This window comes from Chiloscyllium plagiosum, chromosome 9, assembly GCF_004010195.1.
Source record: "Chiloscyllium plagiosum isolate BGI_BamShark_2017 chromosome 9, ASM401019v2, whole genome shotgun sequence".
NCBI classification, from domain to species: domain Eukaryota; kingdom Metazoa; phylum Chordata; class Chondrichthyes; order Orectolobiformes; family Hemiscylliidae; genus Chiloscyllium; species Chiloscyllium plagiosum.
This window is the reverse complement of record NC_057718.1, coordinates 59,165,279-59,186,204: the sequence shown is the minus strand read 5'-3', so window position 1 is coordinate 59,186,204 and position 20,926 is coordinate 59,165,279. Positions and strand designations below refer to the sequence as shown.

The following is a 20,926-nucleotide window of genomic DNA, read 5'->3' as shown; positions in this document are numbered from 1 at the left end:
AATGCGATCGACAAGTTGGGGATGCTGTTTCTACAGTACGAACTTTTAAAATGTATGTTGGCTGTAACACGATTACATTGCCAACACTTTAAGCGCTGTTTCTAAAATGTGATTTATCTATAATGCGGGGTTGCGTTCTAGGAGAACTGCGTGTGATAGTCACAGATGCAGTTCAGTTCTCTCCAGTAGCATATCAAGGAAACAAACATTGGAGTTTGACTCTATCCGACAGACAAACCAAAGGCATCTCTTACTTGTACAAAACTATATTTACATGCGTTTGAGGCACTTGGAGAGTCTGATAACTGAACGACCCCCATTTAATTTTGAAAGAAGGACCTCAGATAGTGAGGTCCCCATTGCGCTTTGGTAGCAGCTGCCCCAAACTTTAGTGTATCCATGTCAGATCATAAGAACAGATAACAAGCCTCCCAAGGGATTGCAGAAGCCTGCTTTGGTATACCCTATTAGATTAAGAGTTAGGATAATGTTATGTGATTAAAGATTAAGCCGCTGCATTCTCCAACATTTTTGCTATGTTAAAAATATTTCAATAAACATGAAATGATAAATGACACTTCAAGTGAGTGATTCCTGTGTTCAACAGTTTAATTTAATAAATAATTTATTTATTTGGAAAATGTACTGCCAAACCGAACAAATCCCCTTTAAGTTTTATTTGTTGCCATTTCTGTTCTACACTAGATGGCAGTTTTGCCATTGCCTCAAACTTTTAGTACTTGTACAGCAGAGGAAAGGCCATCACTGTTTAGTCTGTGAGCGGGGTCTCTGTACGGGTGATTCAGATCCTGTGGACTTCCTGGAACATATGTTAGTAATTTAGAGGCAGACATTTATTTCTTTGTTTTACTGCTGGCTCTTTGAGCAAGTGTTGGTGCTGGATTATGAGCTGTCTGGATCATGTCAGAGGCCACCGGGATCAAGTTCATGTGACAGGCCAGACTAAGGAAGGATGAGGTTAGGGGAGGTAAGGAAACTGACCCCTGCTTTTACTGCACAAGTCACAGCCTGTCTATGAACCACAGCCAAAAACCTGGGCGTTCCAACTCCAATACAGCTGAACAAACAAGACACTTGCCTGCTTGGATTTTACACATTTCATCAACAGGAGTTAAATGAAAGCTTTCTCTATTTTTTGCCTTGACTGACTTTTAATCCTTCATTCTTAATTCCCTTTCCTCAATCACGTTCCCTTAGCTCCATCCAGACGAGGTGACCTGGAAATCCTCGGCTACTGCATGCTACAGTGGCTGTGTGGGAAGCTACCCTGGGAGCAGAGCTTGAAGGATCCTGTAGCAGTTCAAGAAGCTAAAATCAAGTATGAGTTTTGTAATAACTATTCAATGTTTATTGTAACAGATTCAAAAAAATACTTCAAAGCTCATCCGTGACTTTAGAAAATCACTTTTCACCTCTACACAATCCAAGTATTATTTTCATTCGCAATGGTAAAACTTAAATTGTCATTATAAATATTATAGTAATTTCAAATTTGGTGTTCTTGACAAAATTATCCACAAGTTCCATTCCATTAATGTCTACTCAGATATACACACTTTTCAGTGACATTATTTAGAGTACTTAAACAGTAAGTTCTTGACATTGTCAATTTCAGGACTAGGTGGTTTCTTTACATTCAAATAAAACTACTAAATTAAGAAGATGTCTATTTAAGATATGAATAAATTAGATGATTTATTAAGTTTGATATTTAATGTTGGAAATGTTTCCAAACCTTTCCTCCAATGTTTTTAAGATGTTTTGGAAATTATGAATTAATTTAAAATAAGAAAATAAAAGTAGATTCTTGAACCTTAACCAGTAGGACAGAATCCTAAAAACAATAACTTGAAAAAAATTGTTGTAGATAGCATAACAATATCAAAATACTTAGCATTTGACTGTGGTAGCCAAGAATACCATTAAAGGACACCAAGGTAAGTTTAAGACCCGAAGCAGTCCTTAAAGACAAGCTGCAATCAGAAGGAAGTAAATGGAGATGAAAGGAGGGAGACATAACTGTTTGGAAAATTGGGGAAAGATCTTTTAAAAATGTCGCAAACAGGGGTGGAAAATAATGAAGAAAGTAAATGGAATACTGGCCTTTATTTCTAGAGGATTGGAGTTCAAGGGTGCAGATATCATGCTGCATTTACACAAACGCTGGTTAGACCCCACTTTGAGTACTGTGAACAGATCTCTGCACCATACTTTAGGAGGGACATATTGGCCTTGGAAGGAGTACAACATATGTTTACAGGAATGATATCTGGACTTTGGAGGTTAAGTTATGCAGAGAGATTATGTAAATTAAATCTGTTTTCTTTAGAAGTTAGAAGGTTATCTGATTAAAGTCTTCAAGATCTTCCTTATTAGGAAAAGACAGGGTAGATAAATTATTTCCATTGATTTGCGATTCCAGAACTAGGCGGCTTACTCTGAGAATGAGGGTCAGATGTTAGGAAACATTTCTGTGCACAAATGGTGGTAAGATGTTTGGAACTCTCTTTCACCAGACATCAGTGGATGCTGCATGAGTTGTTAGTTTTAAATCTGAGTGAGAGACATTTTTGTTGAGTAAAGGTATTGAGGGAGGTGGACCAAAGGCTGGTACATGGAATTAGGCCACAGATCAGCATGATCTCTTAGAATGGTGGAACAGGCTCAAAGGGTTGAATGGCCTACTGCTTCCCTATATTTCTTTGTTCTTATTTGTCCTTCAGATCACTAAAAATGGAAAGTAACTCAAAATTCACTAGATGAAGTGTCAAATCTGATAATGGACAGATCAGAATTAGCATGTATAAATCCTATATCCAAAGTGTTAAAATTGCATTGTGATGTAATACAGATTTGTATGTAATAATTTATTATTTAATTAAAGGTAGTTAAATCTAGAGATAGATGTTAAAGTATTTATAATAATGCATATTATGTGTGATAAGCTAATTCTCCCCAGTCCAACATTAATGTATCAGCATTAATGCAGATAATTGCAATGACTCGGCTTTTGATAAAACATTTTAACATGAAATTGCAAGAAAAACTTCATTTCATTTTAGTTGAGATGAAAATTAATATGCTTGAGCTTTTATGAGCTTCTTTGCATTTATCCATAGTGAAAGATTAAATGCTCTGAAAGACTATTATGATAAAGAGTTGAAGTCAAAATGCAAAATATTCAATTTTACACATTTTCTCGATGATCTGAGGTTTTGTAGCTAACAACCCTTTACTGTTGGAAAGTATTCCTGTGACTTATGATAATGCATTCGCTATTCTTATTCCAGATTTATGGAAAACCTTCCTACCTCTGTGCACCATTGTTTTCCCTCTGGATTTGAAAGCAGTAAGTGCATCAATGTACAAATACACTAGTGTATTTTTAGTACTGTGCAATGATAATCTTCAGTAGTCTGTCCCAATTTGAACGGGAGCTCCTTTTAGAATGTCCAATAAAATGATTATCTCATCTTTTTTTGAGTTAATGAAAAAAATTTCACTGTCCTCCATTTATACCCATTATCAGATGAATCATATCATCTATGTGTGGAAAAAGATGCATTATTAGCATTTAAAATGCAACTCTATTGATTCGTTTTAAGTAAATATGCTAATTGGATTTTAGGTTAAAAAGGATTACTTAATTAACTTGAATGGCTGCAGAGAATAAGCACTGTTATTTCCCCTTCCATTTCTTCACTATAGCTTAGCTGCAGATTTCTGTACAATGACATGGCTATTGATCCTTGTGAAATTTGTGTGGCAGAGGATTCCTTCCTTAAAACCATTGGTACAACTCATGCTATTTTCCAAAATAATGCCATGTCTTTTCCATCTTCCTGTAAAGGTAACAAAGCCTTGGATTAATGTTACATCCAAAAAATGCTGCATCCATAAGTGTGGGACCAAATCAGTATTGCATTTGGGTTTTCAGCCCACTTAATGCAGTCTAGCTTTTGCTATGGGACTTGAACAAATAATCTTTTGACTGAATCTAGGCTGACACTCAGAGAAAGAAGAACTTTTACCCAGAATTCCTGTCCAGAATATTTCACAAATGAAAAAATGAGGATAGACTGGCGCTGATGTGCCACAAAAAGGTCATGCTCAGAATCAATAGATTCCTATAGAACTAAGTCAAGAGTGTGGTGCTGGAAAAGCACAGCAGGTCAGGCAGCATCCGAGGAGCAGGAAAATTGACTGGTATCATTCCTGATTGAAGGGCTTTTGCCTGCAATGTCGATTTTCCTGCTCCTCGGATGCTGCCTGATCCTCTGTGCTTTTCCAGCACCACACTCTCAACTCTAATCTCCAGCATCTGCAGTCCTCACTTTTGCCTTGCTCCTATAGAACTAAGTGCACTGTACAGACCTACATGGGCTCAGTAGCTGAACTATTCCAAGCTTTTAGTCTTTTCAATCATATTGTTTGCAGAGCAAATAATGCATGTTCTTTATTCAACATTTATCATGAACCAAAATAATGTGGTGCTTAGCATTGGGGAAAAAAAGAATGACATCATCAATACCAGTGCCGATGTGTTTTCCGTTACCTCTGCCCCTCATTCAGGCAGCTACTACATCTGGGATATTCATCTCCGGTTTGCAAAATGCGATTCCAGTCCTTTTACTGTTTGAGAAACCCATACCTGCCTCATGTTTGACCTTACTTGGGATTCTTGATTTCTCTCGCTAAGGCAGTGAGCAGTTTAAAAACAAACCGCAATGCAGTGTGCTTGGAGTGAGTGTACTGAGGTGAGCTGGTTAGAAGGCCTACCATCATTCTCAGCAACAGCAGTCTAGGTGCCAGCATTCTTCCTCTGGCTACTAACTTATGAACCTATGAATAAAAGATTTAGAAGATGTAGAAGATTATTTGACCTTGTTGGGCCTGCTCCTCCATTTAGTAAGATAATGACTAATCTGATTATGGCCTCTAATTATAGTTGGGGAGGTAATGGCCTAGTGGTATTATCACCAGACTATTAATCCAGATATGAGAGTGTGTTGCTGGAAAAGCACAGCAGGTCAGGCAGCATCTGAAGAGCAGGAAAATTGACATTTCGGGCTGGAGCTCTTCATTAGACTCAGGTAATGTTCTAGGGATCTGCATTTGAATCCTGCCATGGTAGATAATAGAATTTGAATTCAGTAAAAATCTGGAATTATGAATCTAATAATGACCATGATTGTCAGGAAAAATGTACCTGGTTCACTAATATCATTTACAGAAGGACACTGCCATCCATGTGACTACAGAACCGTGGCAGTGCCCTCTGGGCTGGGCAATAAATGCTTCCCTAACTCGTGATGCCCTCTTCTTGTGAATGAATTTAAATAAAACAACACATTCCTGCATACTACCAATAAGCATAGATTCTTGACCAACAAAACAGTCAATCTACCTCTGCTGTAAAATTATTCTATGACTCTTAGCTTTAGTGATGTCCGCGGAAGTTAGTTCTGAGACTTGCAACCTTCTGAAAGGCAAAAAAAAACTTCACTTCCACTTTACATGAGAGACCCTTTATTTTTAAATTGCCATGTCATACCCCCATCCACACTGTGGTTAAAGTTTAAAGATTATCCATCCCCATGGATCCTCATAACCACTGTACCACCTGTGCCCATATACTGTTTCCCTTGACCTCCCATATCCCATCTGGCCCCAATCATTCCCAAGATCTCTTTTTGCCCTATGATCTGTGTACAACTCAGTACTAACTCTTAACTCCCACCCACGATCCTTTACGCTGCTTTCTTCATGTTGATTCACCTATTATCCAACATTGGCATGATTCCGGAGGCATCTTTATAGAACTATGTCAACTCATTTATGTTTGTAATGTCCGTGATCATTGTGTGGAAAAAAAAAGTTGCAGTTCTTAAATTTCTATGCTGCAGACTGCACTTTATTGAGAAAAGCACACTCATTCATAAACATACATCTTGACACTTCTTTGTAGTATGACACTTGTTGGCAAGAATGGATAGTTCCAGGAGATTTATGCATATTTTACACAGATTCAGCTCTACAGAGCTGATATAATATGTATGTGGATAGTTTAAATGGTCAGCTGCCTTCAGTTACCTGGCACATAAGAAGCTCAGCATACCCTGGAAAATGTGAGAAATGTCAGGTTTTGATGCAGGTCTTGGCTTTCCGGACTTCTAGTATTTTTGCCATGGTGAAGATGTTTTCTATCATGGGGAAAATCAGGGTCTTTGTATTGCAGCATGCTGCACAATATAATGAGAACATTTGGAATGTCTGTAATAACTGACTATGTGCACCACTAGTGAAGCACTCTGGTTTAAATGGATCACTGATAGAAGTTATAACCTGTATTATTGAAGTGCTAAGAATTAAATTAAATGCCTTTGGAATGCAAAAATTGTGAAAAATAGCATTGTTACAAGTATAGAAGACAGAATAAGGCCACATAGATTGATAATAGTGATAACATCATTTTGTTCAAGGATTATGGTCATTACTGGCCCTGAGGTGCTCATTACCATCCCTTGCTTCACTTGGTCTAGTAATGAGTACCTCAGGGCCAGTTATGCCCGCACAAGATGATGATATTACTATATTATTGTTAAGGAGCAACTCTATTTTAATTATAATCACAGTGAGCTGAAAGGTCACTTGCCATTATGATCAGTTTTTGTGTGTGTCCGGCTGAGAAATGTTCACAATGACAGATGCAGAGAAAACGTAATGGTTGCAACACAAAGTTTTGGTACTGATGCCAGCAACACTGAATGTTTTACTGATAGAATAGTTTTCCAAAAGCATATGCTGTGGTCAGCAGAAAGATTTTACTTATAATCATATAGTGTACAGGACATAGCCAGTCAAAAATATGGAGAAGCTATTTCAAAATAAATTGCTGAACAAAATGCTTAACTTCCGATGGAGACAAACTTCACAGATACTAAAGAAACAAATGCTTGGCTGCATTTGATTAAAAGAATCATAATATTCCTATGCCATTATTTTTAAATACATTTTCTTGGTGTTCTATTTTTTATATTTACGATGCTGTGGATTTTTAGATTTGACATTTGGCAGCTTTGGGTCGAAGCTGCTCTCAAATCCCTTGCTCACAATTTAGAATATGCAGGCAGCATGGAGTCATGATTTCTGTAAATTAGAGGCAGGTGCAAAGATTTAGGAGCCCAGTCCCCTGTTAGTTTCAACTCGTGATCAATTATGTGTATGTTTAATATCTTTTTGTTATTGCATTGAATCCGATGTTATGCCACAGTCTCAGGCTGACTAGTCTTATTTATGTTATTCTCTAAGGCATTGCCAATCCCTTTACATTGCATCACTAAATTTGGTAAGGTTAGGAGCACTTATTCTTGCGTATAAATGTAAAGGCTGCCTTAGACATTTTAGCATATAAAATCTTCCTGATAATATTGACTGTGATATAAACTCTTGATGGAGAACAGACTGCTATGTTTCAGTTTGGCTGGAGAATTCACTATCAGAATAAATGGATAGTCCTAATTATTAAATGCACTCATTAAATCAGATATTTGTTTTCCTAATTTGTATCCTTGAATGGTCTTACAGGTGAAATAATCAACTATTTCTGTTATGTGAGCACTCTGAAGTATGAAGAAAAGCCACAATATCAGAAACTACGCAAAATCTTATTGAACAGCCGATATAAGTGCATGGATTCTCAGTTTCTATTTGATACGGAAAATTTTAAGAACGTACCTTCAAATCACAAAATTCAAAATGTAAGTAGTTACATTTTATTTCAGTTTCCAGTATGATGAAATTAATGGATGTGTGCTTTCTGATATATTTTGTCACAGTTTATCTATGGTAATACTCTATACTGATGATGATACAGCACAACGTGCCTGCACTTTTACCAGGTTTTTGATTTTGCCTGCTATGAGATCTCCAAATATTTAATTTCAATTTATTGTGGACCAAAGGATTTCTCGACTTCTGTGAATTAAAAGAGGGAGAATTCCTTTTTGGAATACTGGATGGAGAGATGGCCAATATAATATGCTTCTTAGAGAATTTAACATAGAATAGCACTTGCAAAGGATCAGGAATGAATTTTCTGTCTTAATCAATGAGCAGCATGGGGCACCTCAAGAACATGAGCCTTGAAATTACAATATGAGATATTAATGTAAGGGCCATTAACATATTCATGTATAATTCCTTTCTCTGCTACTTTAGCCATGGTGTTAACCCATTTCAATCTTACACTTGTCTGGAGCCATTAACCTAATAAGCATCTCAAAACTTCACAAAGTATTCAAATAGCTGAACAAGTGGCTAAGGCAATCAAGGACTTAGGTTTATAGAGTTTGGCTGAGTCACTTGGATTTTAGCTGTTTGCTTTAAATGATTATATACCCCGAATCCTATAGAAAACAATTTCTAGAAACTGCCTGTTATATCTATTGACTTCAAACTTTAAAGGAGAACTTTCAAAATTTAGATCATTTTGAAATTCACTGTTATAAAAAGAATTCGAATTAACTAGGACCAGTGTTTTCCTGTACTGCTCTTTTTAAAAACACTTTGTTTAAATGTTTTATACTGATAACATCAAGAGAATAATGTTAATAAATGTGAAATCATCCATTTCGGTAGGAATAACAGTAAGAAGGACTATTGCTTGAATGGTAAAAGAAATGCAGCATGCTGCTGTGCAGAGGGACCTGGGTATTCTTGTGCATGAATCGCAGAAGGTTGGTCCGGAGGTACAACAGGTAATTAAGAAGGCAAATCATATTCTGTTGGGATTGGGTTTAAAAGCAGGGAGGTTATGTTGCAGGTTTATAGGGTGCTGGTGAGGTCACACCTGGAGTACTGCGTGCAGTTTTGGTCTCCTTACTTGAGAAAGGATGTACTGGCACTAGAGGGTGTGCAGAGGAGGTTCAAGAGGTTGATTCAGAGTTGAGGGGGTTGGCTTATGAGGAGAGATTGAGCGCACTGGGATTATATTCATTGGAATTTTGAAGAATGGGTTGGGGGGGAATCTTAAGAGAAACATATAAAATTTTGAAGGAAATAGATAAAATAGAAGTATAGAGGATGTTTCCACTGGAAGGTGAAACTAGGACAAAAGGGCATAGCCTCAAAATTAGGGGGAGCAGATTTAGGACTAAATTGAGAAGGAAATTCTTCACTCAGAGGGTTATGAATCTATGAAATTCCCTGCCCAGTGAAATAGTTGAAGCTTCCTCAGTAAATGTTTTTAAAGCTAAGATAGATCATTTTTTGAACAGTGAATGAAGGGTTGTGGTGAGAGGATGGGTAAGTGGAGCTGAGGCCATGAAGAGATTAGTCCTGATCATGTTGAATGGTGCACTGGGATTGAAGGACCAGACGGCCTGCTCCTGCTTCTAGTTCTCCTGTTAGAAGAACTGAATTTATGTGACCAAGAGCACATATTCCTAATCACAGAATTTTATCCTCTCACACAATCAAACTCAGTTATTCCACCTCTCATTCATTCATTTACCCTCATACTCACTTTATACTCATTCATTCACTCTCATTTACCCTTGTTCATTCTCATTTATCCACTCACTCTTTTACTTTACTTATTCTCCTTTTCTTTTCTTTTCATTTATCCTCTCTTTTGCTCATATATACTTCAATATAAAATACACACCTATCTGAAGCTGTAACACACTGGGTCAATAATGATATTAACTGATGTTAATTGAGCTTCAGCACACTGTCTAAATCACAAAGTAATCTGCTCCTATACAGATGATCTTGTCATCAGGATTAAATTCTTAAACAATTACAGTCAAACAAATTAACAGAAATAGACAAGGAATATAAACTGGCATTCAAACAATTGTAATCCTAAATGACAGCTGAACTTTTAAAACTTTACAACATTTATTCCTTGTTCTCATTCGTAAAAAACAGGCTGCATATGGTTCAGTATCTGGAAGTTAACTGAGACTGGGGGAAATCTACAGTTTGGTGACACCTGAATATCAGTAATTATGATAAAGGATATAGCAGGTTCTGAGAATATGACTTTAGAGTGATGGCTACAGAAGTGGAAAATATGAATAAATATGAAATTAAAGAATATATCAAGGAGGGAGCAAACATTTTCCCGACATAGATTAGAAGATTAGTGTCAAATTCCAGAGTGATGCAGTTAAATGGAGAAGTTGAAACTGTCAGCATAAATTAAACAAACCTAACTAAATTGTAAATGAATTTTGAATTCGGTAGTTGGGCGATATGAAAATAATCTGAGAAAAGTTTAGCAAGCCAATTTCTAAAGAACAAAGGTGAAAGTGCTTTTCCAAAGGAAGCTGTAATACAAAAAAGGCAAACAATGTACTAGAAATGTCAGATTTTCAAAATGACTGATCTTATTGCAGAAAATGTGATGCCCCTGATACTATCAAAGAGGATTGGCTATCAGCCAACATGAATATTTTTTGAGGTTAAATGTTTGCAGGAGTGAACTCCAGCATAATACGCTAGCTTTCACTTGTTTTTGGAAATTGTCATAAGATTTGTGATCTATGTGCAGCAGGATGTTTTTCAAGTTTTGTATAAAATCTCTTTGCACCTCTCTATCCACACCAGCTTGGAGTTAATTTTATGATCCTCCCCTTCTGTTTGTAAAAGATTTTTGTTTTGTTTCATTTTTCTCTTTTGAGATAGGCTGTGGTATGTTCCCCTAAACCCTCTGTTTGTGAAGTCCAATTTTTACAACGTCTAGTTTATAATCCCTGGACTGGTTGTGTTTGACTTGCAGAACCAATTCTGGACTGCAAAGACATAAATCCGCAGACACTGGTCGGATCAAATGCCTGACTTACCAGAGTCAACCCCCTGGTCTGGAATGACTGAACTAAACATTGCTTCTCTCACACTCACACATGGTCATTTGTTTAAAATGTGTGCAGCATTTCTACTGTGGAAGCTGCTGGCATGTTCTATAGATGACACATTGTTGAAACATGGCACTGAACCATGATATGTTCAATACCTTGACTGATCAGTGCTCCGAACATGACAAGCTGCCCGACTCTCCCTCAGTGCTAAAAAGCAATGCAAGCTCCAGGAGCTGGCAGCCTCCAAGTAAGCAGAAAGTCAGTGAACAGTAAGAATTGAAACTAAGAATTGTAAGATCTAACATATGTAGATGCATTAGATGTGTGTGTCTTGCTGTATGCAAAGTGAAAAAGGTACATATGTCCCAACATGTGGGAGTTCATGACATGGGAAGCAATGGCCACTGGTATTATTGCTAGACTGTTAATCCACAGACCCAGGTAATGCTCTGGGAACCTAGGTTCAAACCTGCCACAGCAGGTGGTGTAATTTGAATTCAGTAAAATCTGGAAGTAAGTGTCTAATGATGACCCTGAATCTATTGTCGATTGTTGGAAAAACCCATCTGGTTCACTAATGTCCTTTAGGGAAGGAATCTACATGTGACTCCAGAACCACAACAATGTGGTTGACTCTTAAATGCTCTCTGGGCAATTAGGGATAGGTAATAAATTGGCTTGGCCAGTGACAGCCTCGTCCTGTGAATGAATAAAAAAAACATGGTGTGAAGTTGTTTGAGATTGGGCTGATGATGCGGTGAGGATGGAGGTATGCTGGTGGTGACTTGTGGAAGATGACCATATCCTTGGAGCATGCAGGGCCATTGTGAGTGAGAACAGAGTTGGATGAGGGTCTGGACAAGCTGATTGTTAATTGCTGCTGCCAGATTACCGCTTTGGCCTTCATATTTGGAACTGGCACTGCCTGGTTTCTCAGAGAAAGAGGGAAGAATTAGGAACTTCAAAGAAATATGGTGACTTCAGCTAATAACAAAATGAAAAATGGTAGTCACCACCCATTAATGAGATGCTGACATTGCTGTCTAAAGGGAAAATTGAAATTTCTTTTTTGATGGTGATGTTCTGATTTTTAAGTTTTCTCCATATATTCTCAACTTTCTCGCCATAGCTAACACCGCTCATGGGAAAATTCCACCCATTGTTTGATGTTTCTTTGTGTAAGTTTTACTGTAATATTCATAGAAATGTGGGAGATGAAATGTACCAGCGAGACAAAGAGCTAGCTTTTTTCTTGTTAATCACTGGAAGTTTCCAAAAGCAGACAACTGGCCCATTTTGTGTTTGCCAGGAGCCATTTTAAATTCAACAAGACTATTTTAAAAGTTAAGTGAAAGCATAGTTCCTTTCCTTAGAAAGGGCGTAACATTAGTTATTTAAAATTATTGTCACATTATCACCAGTTTCTCAAGAAATGATACAGTGCTGGACCATATAGAGCAAAGATGTTCTCAGCTTTATCCATGGGACAAATTTCTGAGGATTCCTTTTATTATGGAATAAGTTGTGTTGGTGAATATATGCAAACAGATATTGAGTGAAAACAAGATTAATTTTAGCTACAGTAGATAGAAGCTGCAGAATAGGTGTAAACACATGTAAAAAGGTGGAGCCAGCACTTAATTAACAGAGCTAAGTGATCTCTCAACCAATTAATCAAATCAGAGACCTGCAGTCTTGCCACATCCAGTCCTGAGTGGTGGTGGACATTTAAACAGCTAACAGGAGGGAGGATTCTGTACAAGCATCTCCATCCTCAGTGATGGAAAGCCCAACATGTCGTTAAAAAAGATGAGGCTGAACATTTGGAACCATCTTCAGCCAAAGGTGCTGAGTGGATGATTCAGTTTTCTCCTGCGAACGGTAACATGATAGTTGCCAGTCGGACAATTTGATTCGCTCTGCATTATAAAGAAATGTTAAAAGCACTGAACACAGCAAATGTTATAGGTAAAAACAAGATGCTGGAAACCAGAGTCTAGATGAGAGTGGTGCTGATGAGAGTGGTGCTGGAAAAGCACAGCAGGTCAGGCAGCATTCCGAAGAGCAGGAAAATCGAAGTTTCGGCAAAAGCCCTTCATCAGGAATAGAGGCAGGGTGCCGACAGAGTGGAGAGATAAATGAGAGGGGGGTGGGGTGTGGAGAAAGTAGCATAGAGTACAATAGGTGAATGGGGGCTGGGGATGGAGGTGATAGGTCAGAGAGGAGGGTGGAGTGGATAGGTGGAAAGGAAGATAGGCAGGTAGGACAAGTCATGGGGACAGTGCTGAGCTGGAAGGTTGGAGCTGGGTGAGATGGGGGAAGGGGAAATGAGGAAACTGGGGAAGTCCACATTGATGCCCTGGGGTTGAAGTGTTCCGAGGCGGAAGATGAGGTGTTCTTCCTCCAGGCATCGGGTGGTGAGGGAGCGGTGGTGGAGGAGGTCCAGGGTCTGCATGTCCTCGGCAGAGTGGGAGGGGGAGTTGAAATGTTGGGCCACAGGGTGGTAGGATTGATTGATGTGGGTGTCCCGGAGATGTTCCCTAAAGCGCTGTGCTAGGAGGCGTCCAGTCTCCCCAATGTAGAGGAGACTGCATCGGGAGCAACAGATACAATAAATGATATTGGTGGATGTGCAGGCAAAACTTTGATGGATGTGGAAGGCTCCTTTGGGGCCTTGGATGGAGGTGAGGAAGGAGGTTTGGGCACAGGTTTTGCAATTCCTGCGGTGGCAGGGGAAGGTGCCAGGATGGGAGGGTGGGCTGTTGGGGAGCGTGGACCTGACTAGGTAGTCACGGAGGAAACAGTCTTTGCGGAAGGTGGAAAGGGGTGGGGAGGGAAATATATCCTCGATGGTGGGTCCGTTTGGAGGTGGCAGAAATGTCATTGGATGATTTGGTTTATGCAAAGGTTGGTAGGGTGGAAGGTGAGCACCGGGGGGTTCTGTCCTTGTTACAGTTGGAGGGGTGGGGTCTGAGGGTGGAAGTGCGGGATGTGGACGAGATGCATTGGAGGACATCTTTACCCAAGTGGGAAGGGAAATTGCGGTCTCTAAAGAAGGAGGCCATTTGGTGTGTTCTGTGGTGGAACTGGTCCTCCTGGGAGCAGATACAGTGGAGACGGAGGAATTGGGAATATGGGATGGCATTTTTGTAGGAGGTAGGGTGGGAAGAGGTGTAATCCAGATAGCTGTGGGAGTCGGTGGGTTTGTAAAAAATGTCAGTGTCAAGTCGGTCGTCATTAATGGAGATGGAGAGGTCCAGGAAGGGGAGGGAGGTGTCAGAAATGGTCCAGGTAAATTTAAGTTCAGGGTGAAATGTGTTGGTAAAGTTGATGAATTGCTCAACCTCCTCGCGGGAGAACAAGGTGGCGCCAATGCAGTCATTAATGTAGCGGAGGAAGAGGTGGGAAGTGGTGCCAGTGTAACTACGGAAGATGGACTGTTCTACGTAGCCAACAAAGAGCCAGGTATAGCTGAGGCCCATATGAGTGCCCATCGCTACCCCTTTGGTCTGGAGGAAGTGGGAGGATTCATAGGAGAAATTGTTAAAGGTGAGGACCAGTTCAGCCAAACGAATGAGAGTGTCGGTGGAAGGGTACTGTTGGGGACGTCGGGAGAGAAAGAACCTGAGGGCTTGGAGGCTGTGGTCCTGGCGGATCGAGGTGTAGAGGGATTGGATATCCATGGTGAAGATGAGACGTTGGGGGCCGGGGAAACGGAAGTCTTGGAGGAGGTGGAGGGCATGGATGGTGTCTCGAACGTATGTGGGGAGTTCCTGGATAGGACAGAGTCGAGGTAGGTATATATGAGTTCAGTGGGGCAGGAGCATGCTGTGACAATAGATCGGCCAGGGTGGTCAGGCTTGTGGATCTTGGGAAGGAGGTAGAGTCGGGCAGTGCGGGGTTCCCTGACTGTGAGGTTGGAAGCTGTGGGTGGGAGATCTCCTGATGTGATGAGGTTCTGTATGGTCTGGGAGATGACGGTTTAGTTATAGGGGGTGGGGTCATGGTCGAGGGGGCGGTAGGAGGGTGTTTGTATGAGTTGGCAGCGGTGTAGAGGTCAGTATGCCAAACTACCCCTTTAAAGCTGGTTTGATGGTGATGTTATAGGTGCAAATGTTATAGGTGACAATAATCCAAAAGTGCTGAAGATTTGTGCTCCAGGACTAGCCATACCTCAAGCCAAGCTCCTCCAGCACAGTTGCAACATTGGCATCTACTCAACTTTGTGAAAAATAGCCCACGTGCATCCTGTCCATAAGAAGCAGGACAAACTGACCTCTGCTGATTACCACCCCATCTGTTTAGTTTTGATTATTAGCTAAATGATGGAAGATGCCATCAGTAGTGACATTTGAGTAACACTTGATTAACCTGTCATGTTCCATTTGGGCTGCACCAGGCCTTTTTGGCTGCAAACCTTGGTCCAAACATGGACAACAGAGCTAATTCCCAGAGGTGAGTTTAGCACGACTGCCCTTGACATCATGACAGCATTGTCTGAGCATGGCATCGAAAGCCCAAAGAAAATTGAAGTTTTACTAGGTGTTGGGAGTAGCAAACCCTTCCCTGCTTGAGTTCATACCAGGCACAATAAAAGATTTTGGAGGCTAGTCATCTCAATTCCAGGACATCACAACAGGAGGTTTTCAGGGGAGTGCCCAAGGTCCTGCCAACTTCAGGTGCTGCACTATTGACCATCGCTCCATTGTAAATCAGAAGTAGAAATGTTTGCTCATGATGGCACATTGGACCTTGTAGACTCCAACTGTGATTCTACCTGTAAGTGGTGAGTATCCCTTTAAGTGGTACTTGAAATCCACCATCTGTAGATGTTTACTCTCAAACACAGTGACATGTCCACCCCCATATCTGTTCAATGCTCTGAACCATAACAAACTGCCCACCTCTCCCTCTATGCTAAAAAGCAATGCATGCTATAGGGGTTGGCAACCTCTAAGTAAGAACAAAGTGAATGAGCACTTAGAATCGAAGCATGTCAACCGTATTCTGGTCCAACTCTTTAAGAACACTGGCCCCAGTATTTTAAGTGGGTCTCACAAGCCTCTGGGCAGCTGTTGCCACCACTGACTTCCAACTCAGCTGGTATAGTGGTATCCTCCATTAAGTGAAAACTAATCAGGTGATCCAGCTTTGAATCCTCTCCTTAGCGACTACAATATTTGTCAGAAATCACCCCTTAAAAACTTTAATTAAATGAACTATTTGCAAAATAAAAGTTGCTTCTTTCTAGTTTGGCTGCAGGGTTCTCTTTAGTTGAAGATTAGAATTAATTTATAGACACATTACAGGAACAAACAGGTCTAGTTTTGGGATTCAACACACACATCGACCAACAGCAATATGAACAGCAGGACACAGTCTGCTAGTCATATGCTGATTTACATCCTGGTTCCTCAATGATATGTAGACATCTTTTTCACATTTTCTTCGAGTCCAATAGCAACATTTTTTTCAAAAGGTAACATGGCTTTCCTTGAGAGTCAATATACATACACAGGATGTTAATGCAATTACTTACACAAAGGATAGATTTGTGTTCATCATTTTAAGAATTTAGAAGTTTATACTGCGTATAAGTGGCTTAGTCATCCTCCTGACTTTCTGATAGTATCACCTTCCTGTGATTTGGATCTACTACTTCGGTGCTCTTGCTTTGTCGGTGTACTTGCATCGTGTGCATTATCAGACACCTGATTGTCTTCATGTTGGCTTTGACTCTCATTTGCTTGTGATGAACTTTAGATGAAATTTGGAGTGCACACTTTGTGTTAACTTTGGCAAGTGTGCATCACTATTTTCTTTTGGTGTCTGATACCTATAACTATTTAACTTCACACATGCATTATGTCATACTCATGAGGTAGAAAATATTCTCTTTCTAGTTGGAGAATTCTCTACTGTGAATCTTGACTGAGGCCTGTGTTGCCATTAACCTCATGCATGTGCTTTGTTTAATGTTGCCTCTGGTGTGCTGCACATACTTGCTGCTTGGTCATGTCTAACTGTAACCTTTTGGTTCTACCTTACTACTAGTGTATGTATGAAGTAGACCAGTTGGCTCCTGAACCTGCTCTGCTTTTCTGTAAGATCATGGCTGATCCGTTACTCCACATTCCCAAATACCCAGAATAACCTTTTTGGTAATCAAAAATCTATCTACTTCTGCCTTTAAAAATATTTAATGGCTCTGCAAACACCACTTTGTGAGGAAGAGAGTTCCAAAGACTCATGACCTAAGTAAAAAAAAATATTCCTCATCTTTGTCATAAATGGAGAAAGCCTGACTTTTAAACATTGACCTCTAAGTTCTAGGAAACATCTACCCTTTCAAGACTCTCAGGATCTTAATTGTTTGAAACAAGTTACCTCTTACTTTCTAAACTCCAGTGGATACAAGCTTAGATTATTCAACCATTCCTCATAAGATTATCCATCTGTTCAAGCCATGAGTCTGGCAAATCCTCTCTGAACTGCATTAAATATGGATGCTAATACTATACATTGTACTTCATGTGTGATCTCACCAAGCCCTGTATAACTGAAGCATAACCTCCCTTATTCTGTATTTAATTGCCTTCACAATAAATGACAGAATCTATTAGTTTCCCTAATTACTTGCAGAGGATCTAGGTTTCAGATGCATGAATCATACTATGTTGAATCACAACGTGCATTCTGCAATATCTCACCATTCCGACAATATGCTTTTTATAATTCCTATTGAATTGGACAATGTCACATTTTCCCACATCATACACCATCTGTCAAATCTTAACCTATCTATATCTTTTTGTCATCTCTTTATGCCCTCCTCACAACTTATTTTCTTACCTTTGTGTTATCAGCAAATTCAGCAACCATATGTTCCATCCCTTCATCCAAGTCATTTGTATGATTTGTAAAATGGTGAAGCCTGCATCACTTGTTACAGCTTGTCAGCTAGAAAACGAACCATTTATACCTGCAGTCCATTTCCAGTTAGCTAGCCTATGTTCTATCCATATCAATATTGCCCCAAACCGAGCTTTTGTTTTCCTCAATAATCTTTGATAGGACACTTTGCCAAATGCCTTCTGGAAATCCAAGTGCAGAGTTTCCACTGCTTCCTTTCAGTCACTGCATATGTTACTTTCTCAAAGAATTCCAACAAATTGGTTAAGTATGATTTTCTCTTTCACAGAACCAGGCTGACTTTGCCTGATTTCCTGCAGTGGTGAGCTCAATTTTCTTTGCGCTTAGTCTTTACACAGGTTTTAAAAGACAGCTTCTTAGGGAATGTGGGAGGCTGCACTCACACACCGTTTGTTTGGTCTCTGCTTCATGACTGAGTGTCAATACTGCTACCTGCACCCAGCACTTTCAGGTATCATCATTCAGCTATAATGGCTTTAAATTTTCTGCCACCTTTTGACAAGCAATGTGTTCATATACTGACATTTCATCTGAAAAGTATCATTTTGGAAAGCTTAGACTTTCGTTGAAGCTATGGCAATGTCTATTGTCCAATTAGATAACTGAAAATTGGAAATTCAGAGTTCTTGTCACAGAACCTCCTGATTAATTGATTGATTGATTCTTTTGATCGCCTATAAACCATTAGCTTGAATTGGTGTATTCTGAAGTTCACCTTTTATCTAAAACTGATCCTCCAACATGTTCCTCAGCAGGTCCTTGTGATCCTTCTCAGACAGGCCCAAAATGTTGACATTATGGAGTCCCTCTTTTCCAATGGCTATGTTTATTTTTGTTTGCTTGTTTATCCTATTGATCAGTTTGAAAAGCATAATTCCGTTCTTTCTGCTCAGTCCTGACTTGTTAAAAAAAAAAGCAATCTCTCAAAACCATTGGGCAATTCAGTAATGCAACTGTAGTTTTAAATTTGCTTCTCTTTTTTTGTGTATGGTTCAGGTCTTCGCCATGTTCTTCCCAGTGGCACTGTGTTGCCATTTTGCTCACTGTATCTTGTGTGCAGGAATAGCACACAAGGGTGGGTCAATGGTCCTGTAGCCTTTCTGCCAGATTCAAAACCAATTGCACTGCACAACTCACAAAACAGGTACTTATTAGGAAAGTATCATAAGCAGAGGGACTCTGCCTCCTGGATTTCAATACACATATAGCCTCTGCAGGTGACAATATTAACTGTTTTTACATTCATCTATCCTAATAACAACATATAGGCTCTTGCATCTTTTAGGTTTTATTTATATGCTGGTTAGGAGGTAAACAAAGGAAAGATGGGAGAAATTAGTTCCATTTTGAATAAGGTTGTGTTTTGGTGCAACATATATATTTGCTCAATTAACTAATTTGTAATAGTAGACTCAATCAAATTGGAAGATGTTGGGGTCTGAAGTAGTTGAGATGGTTTTGCCTCATAAATTGTTGCTTGTACACAGGGGATTTTATGTTTTACCTATGTGCCTATATGTTTTGAATACCTCGGTTCACTTTGTTGCATGTAGCCAAAGGTAACAAGGCTATGGTAAAGAGGAAGTGAGAATATATTATGTTCCATCAAGTTTCTTAATAGATTGGGAATGCAGGAAAGCAAAGGTCAATGGATGATGGGTGTGACAGACTGGAATTTTAATCTAATTCCTAAATACATTAGTTCTTATTAGAGTTGCAGGGAGGATTTTTCATTTCGCTCAGGCATTTGGCTTTTTACAGAAGATCTTAGTATACACTGTATAGGCCTTTTCTGTTTAGAATAAAGATGTTTAATTTCAATGCAAATTGAAAGAAAAAGTAATTGTTACAGACAGAATTGAAAGAGAACCAAAACCATTGTACTTTTCCCTTACGGTCTGTGATTTTAAAAAAGAAAATGTATTCTATGTCTTTTAGCCCCTGGAATAAGTATGATCATCATAAGCTTTCATGGGTTTAAATAAAAAGGATTATTTCTTCACTCATCAACTGAAATTCTGAATGTTCCAGCACTCATGCACACAGACACACACAGACACACACACACAAAGAAAAGTTGCATTTTAAGACAATAGTGCATTTTACAAGGTGTAAACATAAGAATAGTTATAGCAGTTTGGTACTATAGAACTGTACTCATTGAAGCTTTTTACCCTCCACTCATCAGGACATTTTACAAGAATACTAGTTAAGGGAAAACCATCATTTGTGCTTATTAGAGGACAGTGCTTATTGTTTGATAAGTGGACAATGATTGGTAGAGGCATTACCATAGAGAATGCATTGAGAGTGATTATTTGAAGGTGCCGGTGTTGGGATGGGGTGGACAAAGTTAAAAATCATACAACACCAGGTGATAGTCCAACAAGTTTATTTGGAAGCGCTAGCTTTTCGAGCCCTGCTCCTTCGTCAGGTGGTTAGGGAGCAATATCCAGGCCAAAGCATTCTAGCATTTTTCCAATGATAGATGTTATGCTGATAGTTGGCCTAAATTTTCCTGCTTTCTATCTGTTTCTTGAATAAGGATCTTACAGTTTTCCACACTGCTGGGACCATTCCAAAATCTAGGGAATTTTAAGGATTGCAGCTAATGCATCCACTACCTGTGCAGCCAGTTTTGTTTTAAATGACCTTTATAATGTAATCCATCAAGTTGTGGAGGTTTGTCAGCCTTCAGTCCCATTCGTTTTGCTTGTACTTTTTCCTCAAGCAAGGGTGGTTGTTTTAAGTTGCACTATTTTTTTTGAGTTCTGGTTTTTCAGTAATATTGGGGTGCACTTCTCAGACCATAAACCAGAAGAAATAGGAACAGGAGTAGGCCATTTGGGCTCTTGAGCCTGATCTGCCATTTAGTCAGATCATGACTGATCCACCATTCCTCAGGTCCACTCTCTTGTATTTTCTTTGTAACATTTGATTTCCCCTAATGATCAAGAATCCACCGAAACTGCTCACAGTATTCCAAATGTGGTCTCACCAGCACCTTGTGTAGTTGCAGTAAGACTTTGCTATTCTTATACTCCAATCTCCTTGAAATAAGGACAAACATTCCATTAATTAGCCTTCCTGATTACCTGCTGCATCTG

General features: G+C 39.4%; 1 protein-coding gene across 6 annotated transcripts in view; it reads left to right on the top strand.

Moving 5' to 3' along the window:
* LOC122552887 (serine/threonine-protein kinase VRK2-like) overlaps positions 1–20,926 on the top strand; it is a 115,325-nt gene that overhangs the window by 70,640 nt on the left and 23,759 nt on the right. For 5 of the 6 annotated variants that reach the window (XM_043696037.1, XM_043696032.1, XM_043696034.1 and 2 more), the window contains 3 exons: positions 1,219–1,339; positions 3,312–3,370; positions 7,609–7,781. In XM_043696037.1, coding sequence (XP_043551972.1) covers positions 1,219–1,339; positions 3,312–3,370; positions 7,609–7,781 — 353 coding nt within the window. Of the gene's footprint in view, positions 1–1,218; positions 1,340–3,311; positions 3,371–7,608; positions 7,782–8,661; positions 8,781–20,926 lie in introns of all 6 variants that reach the window. The other variant, XM_043696036.1, reaches the window with a different exon arrangement.